This window comes from Dermacentor variabilis, chromosome 6 (genome assembly GCF_050947875.1).
Source record: "Dermacentor variabilis isolate Ectoservices chromosome 6, ASM5094787v1, whole genome shotgun sequence".
NCBI classification, from domain to species: Eukaryota; Metazoa; Arthropoda; class Arachnida; order Ixodida; family Ixodidae; genus Dermacentor; species Dermacentor variabilis.
Window position 1 is genome coordinate 108,395,799 of NC_134573.1, and position 23,962 is coordinate 108,419,760.

At 47.3% G+C, this 23,962-nt stretch overlaps 1 protein-coding gene across 1 annotated transcript in view; it reads right to left on the minus strand.

Annotated features, from left to right (window-relative positions):
• Positions 1–23,962, minus strand: part of LOC142585003 (glutamate receptor ionotropic, kainate 3-like) — a 248,816-nt gene that overhangs the window by 210,530 nt on the left and 14,324 nt on the right. Inside the window, exon 5 of the mRNA XM_075695424.1 lies at positions 22,620–22,724. Coding sequence (XP_075551539.1) covers positions 22,620–22,724 — 105 coding nt within the window. The remainder of the gene's footprint in view (positions 1–22,619; positions 22,725–23,962) is intronic.

Consider the following 23,962-nt stretch of genomic DNA (forward strand, 5'->3'; position numbering starts at 1 on the left):
GTCAAAGTGGGCCAAGACCGTTGGATAGGTGAGAATCGTGATAAGGCGTGAAAATGCGGCAGCCTGAGGGGAACCCCACGTAAAAGGCACGTCTTTCTTCAGAAGTTCAGTGAGTGGTCGAGTGATTGCTGCGAGAATTTTCACGAACTACCAGAAGTATGAAGAGAGCACCGCAAAACTGTGGACGTCTTTGACAGACTGACGTACAGGAAAAGCAGTTACCGCTCGAACCTTCTCCAGGTCCGGTTGTATACTCTGGAAGCATCGACGAGATGCCCTGGCGCCGTAATCTGTCGGTGCCCGAAGGGGCAGTTGGATGAGTTTAATTCGAGTCCAGCCTTGCGGAAAGCGTCAAGGATAGCTGCGACACGCTCAAGATGTGTCTCAAATGTAGGAGAGAACACAAGGACGTCGTCGAGGTAACAAAGGCAAGTTGACCATTGTAAACCTTGACGCATAGAGTCGATAATCCGTTCGAACTGGGCGGGGGTATTGCGTAAACCGAACGGCATAACCTTGAGTTGGTAGAGGCCATCTGGAGTGTTGAAAGCGATCTGTTCTTGGCCTTGCTCCCCCCATCGACGGAATTCTTCCAATAAAAGGGACGTTTGGGCGAGTTGATCAGCCATATTTCAAACAGAACAGCGCGGATTTGATGGGGACAAGCATGGAGAAACCACACGGACGAGCACTGACTTGCAACAAGCAATAAACTTCAGTTGCAAGTCAGCGCTCGTCCGTGTCGTTTGTCCCTGCTTGTCCCCGTCAAAACCGCGCTGTTCTCTTTCAAATCTGCCAGTAACCAAATAGAAATTCGATGGATGGAAAGTATTTGGCACCGTGAAGACAATCAAAAGCGTCAATTCGTGGTAAAGGGTAAACGTCCTTTTTAGTAATTCGGTTTAGTTGGCGGTAATCAACGCAGAAGCACCACGTGCCATCTTTTCTTTTTTTTTGACGAGCATGACCGACGACGCCCAAGGACTCGATGACGGCTCAACAATGCCTCTGGCGAGCATATTGTTGACTTCCTGCTGAATAAGTCGCCGCTCTGCCGTGGACACGCGATACGGTCGGCGATGAATAAGAACAGCATCACCAGTGTTTATCCGATGCTTAACAAGGGACATCTGACCAAGTGGTCGATTGTCAGCGTCAAATATGTCGCGGTAGGAAAGCAAAAGGCTATATAGGGCGGCTGCTTGGTCAGGTGCGAAGTCCGGAGCGACCCCGGACGTAATGCGCCGTCGAGGTTAAAGGCATCCTGCGGGTAATCCGGAGGATCTGGAGACACGTCGGCTGTAAAAGCAGTGACGTGGTCGTCTGTCACTGACGGGAGCATGGCCACCGCTATACCTGCTCGAAACACTTGCATCATCAAGCCAAAACTGATAACGGGGAGACACATCCTATTAGCGGCGAGGGTTATGACGGAGTGTGGCACAGAGAAGTTGCGCGCCAGGAGGTCATCACAAGTAGTTGCGGCGACATAGTCACCATCAGGCACGGTTGCCGTCGAGGCCAATTCTACGAAGGTTAGGGCTTTGAGAGGTAAGCGAACAAACGCTGTAGCGCAGAGGGTGTTCGGTTGCTCGGGGCGAACGTCTGAAAGAAGAGGAAGCTCTAGGGAGATCGCACCGGTGGCAAAGTCGATGAGGGCAGGATACGTCGTCAGAAAGTCGAGCCCGAAGATTATATCATGAGGGCAGCTGGTCAGCACGGTGAACAGGACTGGAACTTAGCGGCCAGCAATTCCTATGCGAGCAGTGCACATACCCTTGACGGCAACAGTGGCGCCATTGGCGACGCGTACGGCTCGAGTGATGGCAGGTGTAAGAACTTTTTTAGCGGCGATATAGTTTAGTGCTCATCATGGATACTTCGTCTCCAGTATCAATTAATGTCGTCAACGGAAAACCATCTACGTCTACTTAAATTAGGTTCGTGTTGGTGAGGAGCGTCAACGGAGAATTTGGATAGGACGATTGTGATGCAGCGCTACCTCCAAGAGCTGCATGGCCTATTTTTCCGTCCGTCAGTTTGGCGAGGAAAAGCGGCGAGGCTGGGGCGACGGGAAGCGACGGCGTTGAGGCGACGGCGATCGCACGGAGAGTGGTTGTCAGGGGCATCAGAAGTAGGGTACAGACGGCGAGGTGAATAACGGCGAGCGTCGGCGTATGGGCGAAGAGCGAGGAATGAGCTCCAGCACGGCGGCATCCGGGTGGTGTGGCCATGGCGGGATACATGGCCAACGCGGTGGCAGAGGAAGCAGATCGGTTTGTAGTGTGGGGTTCGCCATTCAGCAGGATTGCTTGGTCTGGGAGCGAAATACTGGTCATTACAAGTTGTGAATATGGGGATGGGTGCCGAATCAGGTCGGGAGACAGAGCAGGCGGTAGGGATGCCAAAGTTTGCAATTTCTTGCCGCACAACGGCTTGAGTAACGAAAATACGGGGGGGGGGGGCGCTTGGTCAAAGGTGCAGTTAGAGGGTCGTGGATGAAGGGGGGGCCGGACTCGCCGCTTCAACCTCACGGCGAACGATACGGATGACGTTCTCTTGAAATGGTCGTGGGAGGGTAAGGGCGGAGCAAGAGGACGTGGCAGGGGTGTTTGGGAGCTGAAAAAACTGGGACGACGCGGCGGCTTTTGGCTACCTCGAAGTGGCGACATTTCTTGACGATGGCGTCAGTGGTGGAAACGTCCTTATAGACGAGCAAATTGAAGGCGTCGTCAGCGAGGCCTTTTAGGATTTGGCCCACCTTGTCAACTTCGGTCATGTGCTCGTCGACTCTGCGGCAAAGCGCGAGCACTTCCTGTGTGTAGGAGACATACGATTCGGTCGACGACTGGACACGGGTGGCAAGCTCTTTTCTGGCAGCCTGTTGGCGACCTGATGAGTTGCCAGATAGGTCGGGAAGCCACTCTTGGAACATTTCCCTGCTGGAGAGCTCGTCCTCATGGGTGTGAAACCAGACACGCGGTGTCCCGTCCAGTTAAACTACCACATTGGCAAGAATGATGTTAGGGTCCCAGTGGTGGCTTTGGCTAACACGCTCATACATGCTGAGCCAGTCGTCGACGTCAACGTCATTTTCGCCGGAGAATGTCCCAGGATAACGGAGACTAGGAACCGTAACGAACGCTACCGTATGCGCCGCAGGTGTAGGTGGCGTCGGGGTAGTTACATCGGAACGCATGGCTGTGAAGACGACGGTGCGGCCGCTTCGGAGCTCCGGGGCGAGGACGGGAAATGTTCCACTTCCACGAGAATGTTGCGCGAAGGACGGGTCAGTAGGACGAGCAACTATTTGCAGGTTATATTTACTACAGCGGTTGCAGCGCTTACCGATTTGATTCACAGCACGAGCCCAGTTTGTTCTTCCTGTAATTTTCTCGAGTGATGGCGCCCACGCACCTCGTTCAAATAAGCAAATACTACAATCGTGTAGCAATATCACGCCCGGCAATGGGCCTAGTAGCTTTTTTTTAGCTTTTTGCCTGTCGGATGTTAATTGGCATAACTAAAGTGGGTTTGGGAATACGGGCCCAGGACATGCATTCACAGAAAGCTCTTGTGCTACAATAGATGTAACTTCAGCCAATCTTTATGCTGGAGATATAATTAGCGAAGGCGGCCAGTCGATGCAAAAGAGCTGCGATGAATGAAACTCCTTGTGAACCTAACTCTCGGACACTACTTGGCAGGAACACGAACGAGTGGTCAGAGCTTGCTTAAGGAGAGCACGGACGGGCATGGCTCTGACAGCTGTGAAGGTGATACTCTTTTCCAGAGGCAAGGTTGATTGTCATAGCGGACCCGACACATCTACACTTATCGGTTTCAAGTGCCACATCGGAAAACCTTTCGGCGTTTTCCTACTCCTCTATTAAGTGCACAGCCTTTGCCGCCCAGCACCAACGCAATAAGCAGTCTACGAGCAGCTCTTCGCCACGCATGTAATCAGCCATAAAAAAGTCACATCGAGGAAATGGGATTCTTAACTGGCGTGCCATCTTTGTGCCAAAAATTTTTTCTTTGCAATTTTAACTAGTCCTCTGCTAGTTCCCATTCGATCTACCATTTCTCGCTGGGCATCACCTCCAATGTTGCAGGTGAGGCCGTTATATTATAATTAAATAACTTCAAAAAAACCCCAGAAAGTAGGGGAAGAAAAGCTTCGATTTAAATATCATGTTCCGGAAGCGTATGTCAGAATCATTTCCACTTTCTCGATTGAAAACCACCCCTCAACCGGGGAGCGTTTCTTTTTTCAGCGTTAGTATATCGGTCTCCGACTGACGGAAAGCTACTTGACGGCGACAAAATTAAAACGATTACGAGTGTATTACTAGCATGTCGGCCTCCCGGCGCGATATGTTGAAAATCGTACTGCCGGTGCTAGTACTTCTAAAATTAGGAGAAGATAGTGTATATTTACAAATAGGATAGCATAATTCAGCTATAAGTGCCGACAATGCATGATCTAAAAGCTCCTGTCGAAAACTTCGAAAATTTGCTGAGCCCATGCCACGTGCGTCCGCTTGCTTCGACACTTCTTTTATTAGGCCACCAAATTTTTTGGCAACATCATCGCAGCTGATCGTCAGGACCACGAGGATACCACCTTCGAGCCGGTAGGCCCATTCTTGGACTTTTTATCGGACTTCGAAGATCTCCGACGTGGCCGGGGAGCTAAGTCTCGCGTTAGGCTTAGCCACACCCGACACCCGGGAGGGTACCAAGCAGGTCGGAGCGACAAGGCATCGACCGAAATGGATCCCCGGGGCGCTACCAACCCTGTGACAAGCACTTTTATGGCCGGGCCAGCCCAAAACCCGGCAGAACTTCAAGATATAGAGGAGGCGCCCGCCACCACGCACTCGAGCATGGAGGAAGCGGGCACCGGAGCCGCAGAATAGCACCTCATGCAGCAGTACGCCACGGGCGAGGCGCGCCGGCCACAAGACGACGAAAAAAACTGGCAAATCTACCATTCCAGGCGCCAGAAAAAGAATCTCAAGTGCACTTCACAGAGCGACGTCATTTTGAAGACGAGAGGACCCCAAGCTACGGAGAATAGCAAGATGACGCCGGGAGCCACAGCTGCCAGTGGCATCACGCACGACGGCGCGACGGGAGCGGCGCCGCAAGAACAACAACAAAAGGTAGGAGCGCCGCGGCAGCCGAGGCAGAGGCTGCCACCGCTACCGACGGACGACGCGAAGATCAGCATCCGGCCCTGGGGGGGGGGGGGGGAGGAGGCCTGTAAATCAAGGACATGAAACCATATCAAACAACGCAAGCCATCGTAGAGGCCTGCGGGATGGAATTCAAGGAAGAAGACTTTCTGGTCAGGCTCCGACCACGGTCCAACATATTCACCGCAAGCGCTTCCAAGGAAGAAGTTGCGGACGTCATCAGGAAGATCGAGTACCTCCCATACAGCGGCCTCAATTACGAAGTAAGCGCTTACGTGGTCATGTCTTGGGACGTAAAGCGGGCGGTAATCCATGGGCCACCGATAGGACTACCATCTGAAATACTTGAATCCAAGCTGCGACAACGCACTCTAGGGGTGGAGATCCCGGCGGCAAGGATGCTGGGCAAGTCGAAAACGGCGCTAATCACCTTCGACGGCCCCATCATTCCCAAGTGGGTCATCTTCAGCGCAGTAGAATACAAGACATACCCCTATAGACCAACCAGACAGTTTTGCTACGTATACGGCACGCAAGGACACCGCTCGGCCGTCTGCCCAACGCCGGGAGCGAGAACCTGCAGGCAGTTCGGAGCAAACAACCCAGTTGAAGGACATCAGTGCCAACCAAAGTGCCTGGTATGTGGAGGCGAACACGCCGCCAGTACCAGGGGCTGCCGGATGCGCCTCAAGAACAAGAACGAGCTGCGAGGACGAGCCCCGCAGAAAAGCCGAGGGCGGAGCTGGAGCCGTAGGCGCCGTCCCAGGTGGCTGAGCTCGGAAGGAGAGCAGAGCCTCTCGCGGAGCCGGGGCCGCAGCCAAACGCAGAGCTGGGACCAGAGCCAGTCCAGGAACAGCTCCTTTCCACCACTGGGGCCACCACCCGAAGCCAAAGGGCAGTGGAAACAGCAGCCAAAACCACAACAACAACAACAAAAGAAGGGCGGAGTTAAGGTAAGCTGGGGGGCAGGCCCTCCCAAATCACTGTTTCCGCACTCGGATAATAACAATAACGACAACGCACTTGCACAACTAAGGGAAGAAAATAAGGCTCTAAGGCGAGAACTAGAGCAGGGTAGGAAGAAAACAGAACAACTAGACGAGAGAATCAAAGAACTAATCAGGGAACTGCGAGAGCAAAGGGTGGGTAGCCTGCCGCGACAGCAGACTCCACCTCCAGCTATGGAGCAACAGCCACAGCAGCCGGAAAAGGGAACCGCAGAAATGCAAATGCAATCCTTTATGCGAAAAATGCAGGAGCAAACGAATTTGATGCAACAAAAAATAGCAATGCAAGGTCAAAGTTTTCGCAACTACATAAAAAATCAATATACGCCAAAGATAATAAATGAGGCTAGAGATAGACTCCATCATGAAAAAAAATTCGGCACCGAAAACCAAAGTATAACAAGAACCAACGATAAACCAACATGGCTAGACACAACACATTAGATATATGGCAGTGGAACGGCAGAGGCTACCGCAAAAAGCAAGGCCCGCTGCAGCAATTCATAAATTCACATTTAAATACTCCTGACATAATCGCGCTGCAGGAGACAAACACCGTGCCGTAACTCAAGGACTGCACGTGCCAAGAAAATGATCGCACGGCCACACTAATTAGTAAAAAACTAGTCACCATAGCACACGATGAAATTCCGGACACGCGGATAGAGCACATCGTGACAGAGATAATTCCACAGAAAAGGGGACAACAAAAAAGCAATTTTATCATAAACTTATGCAGTCCACCGCGACAAAATAACGGGGATTTTCACAAACTGTTCATAGGAGCCAGCAAGCTAGCGAAATCCAACACCCTGCTTATAATGGGCGACTTTACTGCCAGGGCACAGAGCTGGGGATATCAAAAGGACACTAAGAAGGGAACGCAAGTTAGCGACGCAGCAGAAATCACAAGCTGCACCCTGTTAATGGACGCAAACCAACCAACGCACCTAGGCAACCGCGTTAGCCCCGACACATGCCCAGACCCGACATACGTCAGGGGAGCTAGGCAAGCCACGTGGGAGAACCTGCTGGAGAACCTGGGTAGCGACCATTACATTATAAGAACGCAAGTGTCAACAAAGGACATCAAGCGCAAGATAGGAACAGCCAAAATAACGGACTGGAACGCTTTTCGCAAAGAATGCAAGCACATGGAGGGTGGGATAACCTCCATTGAGAAATGGTGCAAACAACTTAAGGAAATACAACAACAATACACCCAGGAGGTCGAATGGTCAGAGCAAACACCGGAGGGGGACTCGCGACTCCTCAGGTTATGGGAGGCATGGCATGGACTAACCAAAAGGTGGAAGAATCAACGACTAAATAAGAAGCTAAAGAAGAAGATAGCAGAGGTTACCAAGGAGGCAGAGGAATACGCAGCCCAACTGACATGACAAAGTTGGCAAAAGTTTAGCGACTCGCTGAATAGAACCCTCAGCACCGCAAAGACCTGGCGTATCCTCAAGGCTCAAATGGACCCAGCCAAGACCAAGTCAGAAAGTAACAAGGCCATCCAAAGACTAGTACACCAATTTGAAGGGACAGAAGAAGAGCTACTCGAAAAAGTCCTTGTAAAGTGCTGCGGGCAAGATAAACCCGAAGCGTAGACTGAGAGATACCGAGGCGAAGAAAACCCCGACTTAGACAGATCCATCACCACGGAGGAAGTTTTCGCAGCAGTTAAGGCATCGACCCGGAACACAGCAGCAGGCGCGGACAAGATTAGGAACGCACTAATCCGCAACCTGAGTGATGAGGCGGTCACACAGCTGACGAACTTTCTCAACACACATTGGGAAGCGTGGTCACTGCCAGTGGAATGGAAACATGCAGAAGTAGTCATGGTCCCCAAGGCAGGGAGAAAGCTACGAGTATAAAGCCTTCGGCCGATATAACTCACTTCGTGGCTTGGCAAGTTGTACGAGCTAATAGTGACGAGGAGGCTAACACAATACATGGAAGACGAAGATCTGTATCCCCACAGTATGTTCGGCTTTCGCACCAAATTATCAACCCAAGACGTCCTACTACAAATTAAAGAGGGGGTTCTAAGCAACATCCCCTACAACGGAGAAAACATAATAATGTCGCTCGATGTCAAAGGAGCGTTCGAAAAAGTCAGCCACGCGTCCATCCTCAAGGGACTGGACGATCTCAACAGCGGACGAGGAATCCACGGCTACATGACAGCGTTCCTATCAAACAGAACAGCCACGGTGGTGTTAGGAGACCTGCGGACAGACAAGTTCCAAACGCCGAACAAAGGAACCCCGCAGAGATCCGTGATCTCACCGATCCTTTTCAACATTGCAATGATTGGGATAGCCCGGAAGCTGGAAGAAATTGACGGCATACATCACGCCATTTATGCCGACGATATCACCGTTTGGACTAACCAAGGCTCGCTGAGCCAAAAAGAGGAACAACTACAAGCCACAGCAACATGCGTGGAAGAATGTGTTAGTGAAAGAGGCCTCGCCTGCTCGACGGAGAAGTGAGCGCTCCTGAGTCAGAAGAGGAAAACGCTCGGAAGAACAAATCAGCGTCACCCTAGAAGGACAAAAGATACCAGAAAAAGAAGCCGTCAGGATTCTGGGAATGTGGGTGCAGAGCAATCAACGCTGCACACACACCATAAACCTACTCAAGCAAGCGACGGCACAGGTGGCACGTATGATCACCCGCGTCTCGCAAAAAAGAAGCGGCATGAAGAAGGAAGATACCGTCAAGTTGGTTAAGAGTTTCGTAATCAGCCGGATTACGTACGCCCTCCCATATTACAACACAAACAAAGGCGAACGGGATCAGGCCGACACCATCATAAAGAAAGCATTCAAAACAGCGCTTCACCTGCCGGCCAACACCTCAACAGAGAAGCTCCTGGCCCTCGAACTCCACGACACGTTCGAGGAGCTCAAAGAAGCACAATTATAGTCGCAGCTACTCAGACTCCAGCAGACTACCACGGGCAGAAAGCTCCTAAAAACTGGGGCACAAAGAAATTGAAAGGGAAGAACAAAGAACGGCAAACCTACCCGATGAGTATCGCAGCACCATCAAAGTAGGGTCCCTGCGAAGAAACATGGACCCGAATTTACACACAGCAAGGCGGAACGCTAGGGCAAAATATGTAGAAAAATACCTAGCAACAAAAGCGAACACGGTATACACGGACGCCACGGTATATCCTCGAGAACGAAGGGAAACAGAACAAAGAGTCGTCGGGGCAGTAACAGACTCGGACTATAGGGAAATCGCTTGCGCGTCGGCACGGGATTGTACGGTAACCGAGGGAGAGGAAATGTCTGTTGCTCTAGCAGCTGTGGGGGCAACCGCACAAATAGATCCCTTATAATTCTAAGACCCCTAGGAAGCATGCGGAAACTACATTAATGGCAGAATCGGTCAAAAAGCGCTCCAAATCTTCCTCCGCGCTGGCCAACAGAATAAACGCATTAGACACACCATCTTTTGGGTACCGGGGCACACTGAGATTGAGGGCAGCCAAAGGGTTGATAGGATCGCTCGCGAGCATACAAACCGAGCGGACCTTGAGTGGGCACGGAGGCACGTCCAGGAGCAGTATGCTTCAATTCCCACGCTTCTGCCTTTTGCAGGCTTACCTGGCTTCTTTTCTGGTTCTGCAAGCGTCATCGGTGCAAGCATCACCATGTTCCGCATGTGCATGGCCGTTCCCGTCGTGCAACTGCAGTTACCGACTGCCTGACTTGCTGCCGCAGACGAAATCAAGGCCAGATGCAAGCACTATCGTCCCATCCTTCTGCGCATGGTCTCCTTGCACGATGACGTCACAGCCAGGAGCGGACATATATGGACGGCGGTGCAGCGGTCTCTTCAGTGGGCACGGAGGCACGGCCAGGAGCAGTATGCTTCGATTTCCACGCTTCTCTCTTTTACAGGTCTGTAAGCCATATTCTTTGTACGCTCAGAAAAATTATAATCGTTGTTTGGTCCTGCTTCCGTGCCCGGAAGTGCTTGCTAACATTGCCTGTGATTGTTTTTCGATGCGTTTTTTGTTACTTCGTTCTGGTGATGTGGAAGCAAATCTGGGCCCTGACAGGCGAACTAAAGCCCTGCTCGATATGGATTCATTGCCTGATGACCCTTCCGAAAAGATGACAGTCATATTTACCCTCATTAAAGACCTTCATACGCGCTGAACTCATTCCGCTAAAGTCCAGAACGAGTTGGCAACTGATGTTAAAGATATAAGGAAGAGCCAAAAGAAAATCGAAGCTGAAGTTACGTCAATCCAGAAGAGGCTTGATGAGCTTGAAACAAAAACTAAATCGATTGAGCTCCTAGAGCGCGCTGTTGATCACGTAGAGGACTCAGTGAAGTCGGTTGACGCCCATCTTGGCCATTTAGAATCCCGCCTGAACGAGCAAGAGGACCGCTCCCGGCGCAACAACATAATTCTTCGAGGCATTCCAGATTCTCAAGAATCGTGGGAACAATCCGAGTCCAAGATAAGGTCCATCTTAGCAGGTGCGCTTCACGCCCTGTCGGACAACGCGATCGAGCGCGCACATCGCTTAGGATCATATTCGCAAAACAAACCCCGCCCTATGATGGTCAAATTTTCTGATTTCAAATTAAAAGAAAAAAGTTCTTTCAGCAAGAGCAATACTGAAAGAGAAAAATATAAGCGTTAGCGACGACTTTTGTGCAGCCACACGTCAAGTGAGGTGCACCCGCCTACCAAGTGCGTTACAAGAAGTTAATAATAAATAAGAAACAATATGTCTACGACCCGATAAGTCAATGTGTCAAAGAAAACGAGTCGGCACGAACACGCAGAGCTGCAGACAATACAGAGCATACAGAGTTAATGCGATAATGTCCGGCCCGCACGTGTCGATGGCCGATTCCAGTGCAACGGGTTTGTTGCTGATACTTTGGATATTAGTAAGAAGAACTAAAGTATTGGATAGGTTGCGTTTGTTGACCCTGTCGCGTTCCTATCTCACAGAGCGAGCAGAGGACGTCGGCCGCCCAGGCGCATGCTCTGTGTTGTCTGCAGCTCTGCGTGTTCGTGCCGACTCGTTTTCTTTGACACATTGACTTATCGGGTCGTAGACATATTGTTTCTTATTTATTATTAACATGGCTTCATCCACAAATCGGGGACCATGAATTATTCATGACCTCGTGTGATTTTTCTGTTTACCGCTGTGACCGCGATGGAGGCGGTGTATTGCTGGCGATAAATAAAAGGCTGCCTTCAAATTGCATTAAAATTGCATCCAGTTTGGAGATTGTATGGGCAGTCGTTAAACTAGCACATCAAAAAATAATTTTGGGTGTCTTCTATCACCCCCCGAATTTCACTGCAACATTTCTGAGCGATTTGCACGATGCCATTCATAGTGTTTGCTCTCATCACACCACAGTGCCAATTTTCTTGCTTGCTGATTTTAATATGCCAAATATTATGTGGTACAATGATCCCTCCACAGTGTATCCTAACTCCTCTATGGCGCAAGACCTCTTAGAATTGTGCAATACCTTTTCGCTGACCCAAATCGTTAAGGAACCAACAAGAATAACCACGTCTGTTTCCAATACATTTGATCTTGTTTTTGCTACCCGACCCGATCTTATTTCCGACCTAACATGCTTGCCAGGTATCAGCGATCATTGCCTACTTTCATTTAAAATTTGCCTCGGGAGACCTAAACCGATTAAAAAGATCAAGACATTAAGAAATTATAACAAGGCTGACTTTCTTTCAATTAATAATGAACTCGCAGTGTTCCTTGATGAATACTTGCGTGAATTTGAATGCCGTACTGTTCAGTCAAACTGGAGTATCTTTGTTAATAAAGTTATTGAATTAAGAGATAGGCACATCCCTATTTACACGATCACCTCTAACCTTAAGAAACCACGGTATAATCATCAGCTAAAACGCTTGTCTAATAAAAAAAGCACCTGTTTAAATAGGCTAAACTAAGCCGTACCAATGTTCGTTGATCAGCCTACAAACAGAGTGCCGTTGAGTACGCGCAGGCGTTAAAAGACGCCAAAGATAACTTCCTAAGCAGCACATTACCTTGTATGCTTAAAGCTAACCCTAAACGACTTTGGCGCACGGTTAATTTTAAAGACAATAATATAATAGCGCTCAGTGACGTTAATGGTGACGCTATACCGGCCAACCAGTGTCTCAGAGTACTAAATGAAGTTTTCGCAAAACATTTCTCGTTACCTAGCAATCCCACTGTGCCACACCTACGACCATATGACCATGATGTAATGTTCCCTCTCATTATCAGCTATGATGGTGTCGCGAGCATTATTAGGTCACTAAAACCATCCTCTGCGCCGGGTAGTGATCACATTAATGTGAAATTCCTTCAAAGCACAGTTTGTTACACATCAATCATCTTAACTGAAATTTTCCAGCAATCATTGCACGATGGTTTTCTTCCATCCGAGTGGAAAGAAGGGAAGGTAATTCCGAGTCATAAATCAGGCAATAAGCATTCCCCTCTAAACTACAGACCGATGTCGCTCACAAGTATACCTTGTAAGATACTAGATCATATCTTGGCTTCTCATTTTGCTACTTTTTTGGAGTCGAATTCATTTTTCGCACCATCAGAGCATGGACTTCTCAAATCATACTCGTGTGAAACCCAACTAACTCTTTTTGTACACAAACTAAACACCATTCTTGACAATAGCTCCTTGGCTGACTGCATTTTCTTTGACTTTGCTAAAGCCTTTGAAAAGTGTGTCACAAACTGCTCATCTATAAATTACGACTACTTAAGCTCGATCCCTGTATTTTATTCTGGATTGAAAGTTTTCTAGCTAACCGTTCTCAGTTTGTCTCAGCTAACGGCGCGTATTCTAAAGAATACACAGTCCATTCTGGTGTACCGCAGGGCTCGGTCCTCGGTCCTCTTCTTTTCCTCATCTATATTAACGTTTACCATCCTGCGTTTCCTCATCCGTTCATTTGTTTGCCGATGATTGCGTAATTTTCCGAGAAATAACAAGTTCAAATGACGCCGCTCTTCTTCAAGCTGACATTAACGCAGTCTTTGAGTGGTGTAATATATGGCTTATAGAACTAAACATTAAAGAATGCAAATTCAAGCGAGTGTCTAGAAAGATTACTAGTTTACCCACTTATCACTTAAATAATTCACTACTCGACAGCGTATATTCATATAAGTACTTAGGAGTTCACATCAGTAGCAATCTAACATGGGATACTCACATCTCTCATGTTATCTGCAACGCTAATCGCATGCTCGGATATCTTCGTCGTAACTTCGCAAAATCACCGTCGTCTCTCAAACTTATGCTATATAAAACACTCATTCGCCCTAAGTTAGAATATGCCGCTTCGGTTTGGGATATGCATTATAATACTTTGGTACATACGCTTGAAATGGTGCAAAATAATTCGGTCCGTTTTATACTCTCTACTTGCAGTCGAATAGCGAACATCACGATAATGAAAGCTAACCTTAATCTACCCACGCTTGCTTCTCCACGTGTGATGCTTCGCTTAAGCCTTTTTCACAAACTGTATCATCATCCCTACCTGCGTGATTTACTGATACTTCCTCCCCATTACGTTTCGCACCGTTTGGATCATGCTCATAAAGTTAGCATTCCGTTGTGTAAAACAGAATCGTTCCTACATACCCCGCACCTCAAATGATTTCATTTGCCTTTACAAATTGGTAGCAACAATTTCAGATCACGAAAAATTCGTGACTTCATTAACCAATGCTCTGTAACATCTCGTTTTTGTCTGCCTCTTTATAGCTTTTATTGTATAATTAGAAAAACTGGACTGTTTCTTTGTATATATATATAGTATTTTTGTAACACGTATTTTTCCTCTTCATAACTACTATCGCATAATTAGAAACAATGTGCTGCTTCTTGTAGTTAAAATATTGTTGTTTTTCTGTGTTTTGTACCACTCCCCTCTGTAATGTCTGTTGACCATGAGGGTATGATAAATAAAAAGAAAACAGAGATCCTGAGGATTTCATGACAGTGATCCCGACGTACTCTGACATACTAAATTACCATAGAGGGACGAGGATCAGATATCCCCCGCCCCACAATACACTCACTCAACAACAGGCAGTTTAATTGCGAAAGCTGCAGACAGGAGCTTCTCAGATTTACATGGTCTTTTTCGGACATTACCTGCAGCCTCAATGTACCCCACCTACCGACGAAACGCACCACTTCAACTGCCGAAGCAAAGTTTATTGTGCTGGACCACTTGAGCACTGTTTCACAGCCATCTACAGGTGTACACAGACGGTTCGGTGTGCGCACAAACAGATAGCTGTGCAGCGGCATTCTGCATACCATCCCTTGATGTGTCATGGTCTGGCCGACTGGATCGCGTAGTTTCCTCTACAACAGTAGAAAGCGCCGCAATCACCGCGGCTTTGCGGAAACTACGGGCCTTTTCTGCACGAGATGTCGGGGTGCTGATGAATTCCAAGTCAGCATTACAGAGATTACATCGGGGCCTACCTCTAGAGAAATTTACAAGGCGGTCTCTGGCACTCATTGACGACCTAACGAGCAAAGAATTTAACATAAAGTTTCAGTGGATTATATCAAACGTAGGAATTGATGGAAACGAGAAAGCTGACGCCTAGCGCTGACATGTGTCCCAAAAGTGAAAGCTTCAAAAGCTTTTCAAAACCCTAAGGGTGCAATCCGCCTTCACTTTAGAGAGATGCACAAGAATCCACACGAATCGTGTGTGACTCATGGATTTACCCGCGAACAGGCGACGCTTTTATACCGCATCAGGACCGACTCCGCGTACACCCCAGCTTGGTTATTCAAGACTGGGCTTCGCGCTTTCCCACTCTGTGTTTTCTGTGGTGAGATTGGCGACATCGAACATTTCATTTAGCTATGCCCGCAGTTTGACACAGAAAGAAAAGCGATGGTCGACAACCTACAAAAGAGCGGTCTTACGCGCAGGACCTTTGACGACGTCGTTTTCCCCGGAGGGCCCGCGGCATTCAGGAAGAGAGCGCAACGACTGCTCATAGCCTTCCTGCGAGACACGGGGCTCATCGACACCTGCTGACACACCCCTGATCTCAACTTGAAGGAGGATCAGGCGGAACAATTTGCGGCTACGTATGCCAGGCTAACGCCGCCTGCTTCAACATCACCACCGCCACCACCACCACCAAATTTACATATACTATGCAAAATGTTCCCAAGTCAATACAGGGACACATGCCCGTGGTGTGGCGCAATACCCACACTTTATCACATCACAGGGGAGTGCAATACGAATAAGGCATTCCACAAAATATAAAATCCGAGTGCGGAGCAGTGGGACAGCGTGCTCTCCAGCGGCGACCATAGCCTCCAACGGAAGCTGGTGGATCCCGCCCGACGAGCAGCCACGCTCAGAGGTGCCCTGGAATAGGGGCGCCAAGCATGCAGGCCGGAGATCGTCATCAACCAATAGAAGATCAAGGCATCCGGCCCGACCGCTGAATTACTCTTCCTAGAATAATAAAGTTTACTTCCTCGTCCTCTAAAAGCTCCAGGAAAGGTGACCAGTCTGAACCAAAAACCATTACATTTTCTTTTCGGTTTCACTCAGGAGCAAAGGACATCGTAGCTTTCCGGTTCAGTTCCACTTCGAGCAGAAATAAAGTTTCTTTTTTCCAGCTTTCGGCTTTGAGTTAAGTTTCGGTTCAGTACCCTGGTTTATGCCACTATATAAGGAATCACCATCATATTTAAGCTCCTGAGGAGAATGCGTGTCCGCAGCAAAGCATGCTTTCCCTGCCAAGCAGGAAAGATAGTTGAAGTCAGATTAGTTTTTCTACTGTAGTAACCACACGGAAAGAATTGCTCTTGCCTGCTACGTTTTCCTCTACCGCAAGTTTGGCCTCTTTTTCTTTTCTCCAGAGTTGTAGGCGTATCAGCTAGTTGTTCGTGCACTGCGATATAATTTAGTTCTTGCAGGAAACTAGTGTCCAAACATGAAACAAAAACGCTAGCCCTCTTATACTTGTTCAGTGTTCTTGTGAGAACGCTAAGCATGAATTCTCCGTTAAGGAGCTAGGATTACTCAGTGAATGAGGTGTGGCTGAGAAACGCCAATTTTTATTCAATTAGCATTCCTTGTCACGTTCAGGCACTTTTAATGCGTAAGCATTCTTTGGCGATTACCCCTGCAAAGTCAATCTGTCCCGCGAAAAGTGCAATGTCTTGCATCTTGACAAAATGCGCAAATTGCGAAGTTAAGACATTCAACCGTCGTAATAGTGTAAATGTAGATGACTGGTAGGTTGATAAACGGCAAAGGAACAATTTCAACCAAAAATAAAAAGTTTCACAGCGTCGAAATGTCAAAGTGTCAAAAGCCAAAGCGTCGATTGCAATAGGAAATTAGTAGACACTTATGCGAAGTAAGGATAGTAGATTTATCTGCCGTATAAACATGGAAACATTCGCTTACTAACTGAATTAGCAAGCATGGTGTCAGCGCTCACAGGCATACATGAACACATCACACCAATGACAACGGGCACTCGCAGTCAAGACGCTGTCGGCAGTAAATGCGGCAACAGCAGAGAGTCAAATGAACGTTTAGTTTATTTTATTAATTTGGTAGAACGCCGCGGACAATAGTCAAAGAAGCAGAGGGGGCAAGAAAAGAACACCGTGCTAACAAATCGCAGAGTATTACGTAGTAAGGGTGATGTTGATGGTAATGAATTCCACTATGTAATTTTACGCGGGAAGAATGAATATTTATATAAGTTAGTCCTTGCGAATGTAGGTTTAATGTGACGGCTGTGTTTATGACGTGAGGCTGGATCAGTGTGTTCCTACCAAGTAGTCGTAAGGTTTTATTCCCAGTTCACTAAAATAAAGAGACGCTAAGAAATTCAAAGGTGCTGTTTTTCTCCTTTGAGCAAGTGGTTCAAGTTCGGCCAATTGTAACATCGCCGAAGGGCAGTCGAGACGTTTCATACGTTTGTAAATGCAGAGGACGACTAATCTTTGAATTTTTTCAGGATTTTATGCGTCTACCTGAGTAAACTGGTCCCAACAGCACTGCCCAGTCACAAAGGAGGTATGATAAAGTGTTGTATTTCATCAATCTTAGAGCGGAAAAGATTCGCCCAACTTATGTTTCAAGATGCCCAATTCTTTCGGACTGTAGATTATATGATGTTTATATGGGTAGTACCCGCCGTGGTTGCTCAGTGGCTATGGTGTTGGGCTGCTGAGCACGAGGTCGCGGGATCGAATCCCGGCCACGGCGGCCGCATTTCGATGGGGCCGAAATGCGAAAACACCCGTGTACTTAGATTTAGGCGCACGTTAAAGAACCCCAGGTGGTCAAAATTTCCGGAGTCCTCTACTACGGCGTGCCTCATAATCAGAAAGTGGCTTTGGCACGTAAAACCCCAAATATTATTATATATGGGTAGACAAGTTAAGACTGGAAGCTAATGTGAGTTCTAAATTTTTGCTTTCCTGAACCTCTTCAAGGGGTTTGTTTTTTATGTGGTAGGCAAAGGGAAGTTTGCTGAGTTTATTTGTGCTGCACATGTGCACAGTTTTCTGACGGCTAATTGCCGTTTTCCAATTAGCCCACCGTTCTGTCAATTTACTTAAAGTGTTATTCAAGGTGATTTGGTCAGATGATGACGATGATTCATAATCATCATTCAAGAAAGAGTCATCTGCGAATAACTTCGAAGATACAGACGAGTCCGTCACATCCAGAATACCTTAAATACGAAAAATAAACAGTGGTAGTCCCAAAACAAACCCCTGCGGAACGCATGCGCATACATGAAAAACCGCGAACAGGATCCGCCAGTGCTAACGTACTGATTACGATTGTATAGATACGCTTTAACCCACTTGGTAATATGTGAGGGCAAATCAATTTCTTTCAATTTTAATATTAACTTTGAATGCACAACCATATCAAATGCCTCCGAGAAGTTTAGTAGTATAACATCAATCTGGCCGCCTTGGCGAAGAACCTTGGAAAACTCATGAACTGTTGTGGTTAGCTGAGTTACTGTGGAGTATCCATGCCGCAAACCGTGTTGTGCATAAGTTAATATGTTATTTTTTTTGCGATAAAATCTCATTTATGTGTTTTGCTAATATATGCTCAAGCATTTTACAGGAATAGGAAGTTATGGATATGGGAGGATAATATCTATCTGAAATGGGGAACCTTTCTTAACAACAGGGAAAGCCCTTGCTATACGCCACTCATCAGGAAGCCTCGCTGTATCGATGACATCTCGAAAATTATTGCTAAAAGGCACAGTCTATCGCTTCAATTTGCGCTGCCTATCGCTTCAACGGAAACAGCCGCGAGAAAACAGCACAAACAAAGGTATGAGCTTATGGCTCGTACCCTTGTTTGTGCTGTTTCCCATCTTTGTGCTGGCTCATACCTTTGTACGCCGGACGCATTTGCTAGCGCAGTCGAAGCACCTCCCCCCCTCTTCTCCCTCCTGCTCTGCCTCCCCACTTTACTCCGTTTTCGCGTGCGCGCCATTGAGCCGCCATCGCCAGTTGCCCTTGCGCCCGGTCGCGAAATACTTAGTTGCTGCCGGAGCAATTGTCAAAATAGCAACTACCTTACCTTTGTTGTCATAGCGTCATTTTCATGTCATCATTGCCGTTCCGTCGCCGCCATTCCAACTTAGTGGCTGCATCTTAGTCACTGCACAATCGTCATACAGTCGTCGCCCCGCCATCGCAGTCACACGCTCGTCGTTATGCCACTGCCGTCATGCTGTCGTCGTCGGGTTGTCGTTATACCACCGTCATTATTTCAGAATCGTCCTCCCATTGTCATCATGCTGACGCCGTCATACCGCACTCGTCGTTTTTCGACGTCATTCCATCTTCGTCACTACGTCGTTGTTATAAAGTCGTCATCATGCCGTCAGTGTCATGGCCGACCCTAGCGAGCAAATATTTTAGCGAAGTGGGCCTGGCCCGGAGCCAGTGCATGTCGCACGTAGCCGAAGCAATGGAAATCGCTAAATGATAACTAATAATTATAAATAAAGGTGTCTTTAGCACGATAGGGTGCGGCGCCACACACCTTGAATTCTAATCGACCTAAAGTCGGCAGTGATCATGAAACAGCGGCTGCGCAAGTTTCTTTTTTTTTCTATTGATATCGTTAGTTTGTTTGTGGAAGATACACTGAAGATAGATGTAATAGAAGGTTCAGGAAATGTGCGCACGAGTGTTGGGCTCCGGATTTCTAAAGCGCCGCCACGCTTCTTTATTGCAGTTTCTTGTTTCGAAGTATGTTTCCACTGCGCTATTTCACCAAAACGAATGCGGCCATCAAGCCACGATGGGTCTTGCTTCATGGAGAGATGCCCATTGGGCAACACAAAGATTGCCCCCGGAGACCATTTTCACAGAGGGCCTGGATATCAGTACATTACGTAAAGAGGGTACCTTGCAAAAGAAGACAGTCGCCTGCTATGAAAGCACACGTTGGTAAAGCCTTGCAGCGCATTACGGTAAATAACCTCTGTTGCACGTACGCCTAGCTGTCATAACGGTCAAGAAGAAATATCACAATCAAGGAGAACTCGGTAGTGAGTATGAATTAGCCATGGATTTAAGAGATGACTAAACGATATCTCTCTACGTTACACGTGGAGGACAGCACATTTTTCTTTGCTCACTTAGGCCAATTAGTATAAACGGGCTATCAAAACCGACTGCTGAAGAACGTTTGTTGACAGGGCAGTTTTTTACTACAAAAATGGCTAACGCACGAACTTAAACAACGGTAGGCCGAGGTCTCATGTACGTGAGCTGGCACGTCCAAGGTAGCATTAGCTGTGCCCGACCTCGCCTGCGAACGCAAAGTGTAAACGGCGAGTCCTACTCTAAGTAATCGTTCGTGGAGGAAATGAAAAAAATATAATTGGGGTAAGTAAATCCTCTGCCGACAACGCGATGTCTTACCCAATAGAGCAGTTTTATGCAGTACATGCGGAGCATTTCCACAGGCTACATAGCTCTTGCGAAATTTCCATACCGCGAACACCATGGTCAGAGTTCAGGATTACTGAAAGCTGCTTAGTTCCGGCGTCAGCACAGCGAATTATGCTTGCATTGAATAAACAGCTTGACAATAGAGAATAACCCGAGGCGCCAGTTTCGAATTCAGCTTGCTTTTTCTATTAGAGTGTTTGTCACCATGTCCGAAGAAAACACAGAGATTAAGAATAATAGGTTAGGTTAACAAAATCATATTGCACATGCTCTTGCCTTACTTGGCCTAGACAACAGTATTGATGAATTAACTTTGGGCCTTTTAGGTGCTAAGATTACGTTCTCATTACGCGGAACGCTGTAGTACACCACTCAGACTTTTTAACCAACTGGGGTTCTGGAACGTGCACCTAAATCTCAGTAAACCAGCGTTTTTGCATTTCGCCCCGATCGAAGTTGTCAATAGGCGCCTTCCTTGGGTCCATGTGTATTGGGTACTGTCAATGAGGTCGCACCAAAAGGCATCCAAAATTAAGCGAGTCAGAGGATCACCTGAACAATCTGCAACGCGTGCCGGACGCCTCAAGTGTAGAAGTGGATACATGGGTGGCTGGTCGACATTTGCAGCGCTATACAAAAACTGTCTAAGGAAACGTTGATAGCTGGCAATGATTGCCTGCGAATCGGAAGTAACCTGCATGCACAATATCAAACACGAGGTTTTAATCGCGTGTAATATCACCTTTCGTACATCTTTTCAACATTTAAGTCAGCATACTTCGTAACAACAAATGCTGCTCATTAAGGTGTCTCTCTTCCTATCTTCTAGTGTGCTTGCAGACAAATTTCTGTGACATTGAAAGGGAATCTATTGAAAGAAAGCGCCGGAAATTGTGTTTCCGAAAAAATAGTCCCACGTTTTCATCCGCGGTAAAGTTTAGACAGGGCATACCAACTTATTTACAACCGGAGAAAAACACTAAGTGTTAAACTGGGCATATTTTTTTCTGCTGTATTGTCTTTAGCATTTCCGCAAAAGCGAAACCGTCCCACGTAGAATTAAGCTACGCCAATTCACTATCTCTCTCAGGATAGCGAAACACCGCCCGAATAGTTGGCGCAGTGACAAATGCAAAAAAAACTCCACCCCTGGGGATTTCCCTTCATTGCCACGTAGAACTGTCAGTCAATATAAGTTGTTTCCCTCCCCAAGCGTAAGGCACCAACAGGGATCTGGACTCACAAAAATGCCGTACGTTACAATTCATCGTAAGAAAATTCCAGCCCATCCTGACGCTGGACGTATTATTAGCGAATGTGGCCATCCAACGACTGACATTTTCGAATGAATGGCTTAGTCAATTCAGCCAAAGTTGCCTTTGTTTAAAATCTCTGTTTTCTGTTTGTATTTTCCTCTCTCAGCCACAATTTTTTTTGTTGCAGTTAAGCGTGACACAAGGAACTCCCTTCCCTGCGCCCCCCCCCCCCCCCAGTAAGCAACGTGAATACAGAGTCCTTTGGTGCCCTTTTCAGTTCTTGCTATGAAGTTATAGAAACAGAGAAGCCTCCTTTGCAGCGCGAGTGACAAGGCTACGTTCTCTCGCGGCGCTGCAAGGGGACATTGGTTAGAATAGCCCCACATCGAGCTGTCCAGGATCTCGTACCCCGCTTTTTCTTCACAAAGCGGAACGTTTCCGTTCCTTCTATTGATTTTAAAAGGACGGCTCGAAAAGCCAGACGTGAAAATGTTATGAAAGAAAAGTTACAACATGCGATAATCTCAGGGCAATGCGCCGTACCCATCAAAAGCGACCATTCCCATTTGTTACTGCTGTGTTCTGCAGCGCTCGGCCCTCAAACGAGAGTAATCCGCTCACGAGGTTCTGCGAACTATGCGTGTGGTTTTTTTTTTCTCCGACAAGAGAGAGAAAACATGCACAGAAAGGAAGGGAGGTTAACCAGAGGTTATTCCCGCTGGCTACCCAATCTACGATGGCTCTTGCACACTTGTGCGGATCAGTTAAAGGCTCTGAACTCACTCGGTTCTCGCTTAAACTATAGCCATAATGAGATTGAACTTATGACCCGAAACACGCCGCGCAGGATACTTAGAGCGCTGGAAGTTGAAATGGCAGAAACTGAGAGTCAGAATATTGCAAGGGAGCTTAAACTTCTTCCCCGAGATATACACTGCCGCAGAAATAGTTTCCTTGGTGTCCACTATACCCGGCGTAGTGTTTCCAACAGTGTAACTACTGTTCAATACCGTAAAACTAATTTTGAATTATTTTTGCACTTGGCGAAAAGCTGGTACTCTTACGAAGCATGTAATTCAAACCATTGCACTGACCTTCTCGAAGCCACTCGACTGAAGCTTGACGACATCAAGCGCCAAGTCCTTTCGTCTACCTAGGTCGCCTAAGTGTACGTCTCCAGTAAGACCCTTGAACTGAACCTGAAAAGCAAGAAAAACAAAACATGCAGTTGTGGCATGTCTCAAACTAATGAATTCCCTTCGTAAAGTACACCAAAAGACTCCAGAGTGCTTTTCTTTTTTTTTCGGACAGCGGCGAATAAGCGGTGTACACATTAGCGTTGCCCCAGTTCCGATGACTCCATGATGAAATCGCGTCGAAAAAGCGGACATACGCTTAGCGTTTCATGTCTGTAAATACGCGGTCGACAATTTATTTAGTTTACACCTGAATGATTTCGTTTACTCTGATCGCCTGAAACTAAACCACGGTCGGCGAGTTAGGTCAAAGGGTCCTGTAAAAATGCGCGTGCACACACAAACACAGACACATCCTATATATATATATATATATATATATATATATATATATATATATATATATGGCAAAAAAGCACGTTATTTCTTCCTGCGTGCTTCTATTTGCATAAATGTATGAGTCCTGGAATTGGTTTTCGCTAGTATTTTCCTGGACACTCTATAATTAGCATATACATTCCTTACCACAAATTAAACAGACTGCAAAGCAACTATTCGTTTCGCAGCCTTTGAACCACATATACGTAGCCCGAAAGTAGGCTTGCTATTTAATTTTGCACAGATATGTACTTCATACACATGTACGCGGATTATATTTGACATTCCCATGCATTGTAAGGATGCACAAACAAGATAGCTTTCTTTGGAACGTCTGTGTGTAGATGGGCATTAAAATGTCTAGAATTCGTACAGCGAGTCCACGAGAAAGACCCGTAAGTCCACATAAAGTTCAAAGACAATATCTATTCTCTCTGAAGTCATTTTCATGTGAACAAAGCTCTCCCGTCATTGCTATTGCCAAGTTGCTTTTAGCCATGTTTCCCGAGCAACTCTGCAACAACAACAATCGGTGCTGGCATGACTGAGCAATAGGAGTATGTCGCATGCGGCCATTCAGCACACTTCTACACGAACCCTGCAAAAACGGACAATCCTGCTTGTCAGGTCGAGATTAGCTTTCAGGTTGAGATTTGCCTGTCATGTTCAGTTTAAACGCTAGCAGGTTGCGCTGAGCGAGCGTTTAGGCTGAGAAAGTCAACGGCGTAGGTTGGCACTGCCGAAGCCATTTGAAGCAAACACGAAAGCACGGACAGCTCAGGTGTGTGGTTCGCAGCCCCCGCAACGACTAACCAGACCCATTGTCTCATCCCAGGTCACGGTGCAGAATTTCGCAGCGATCT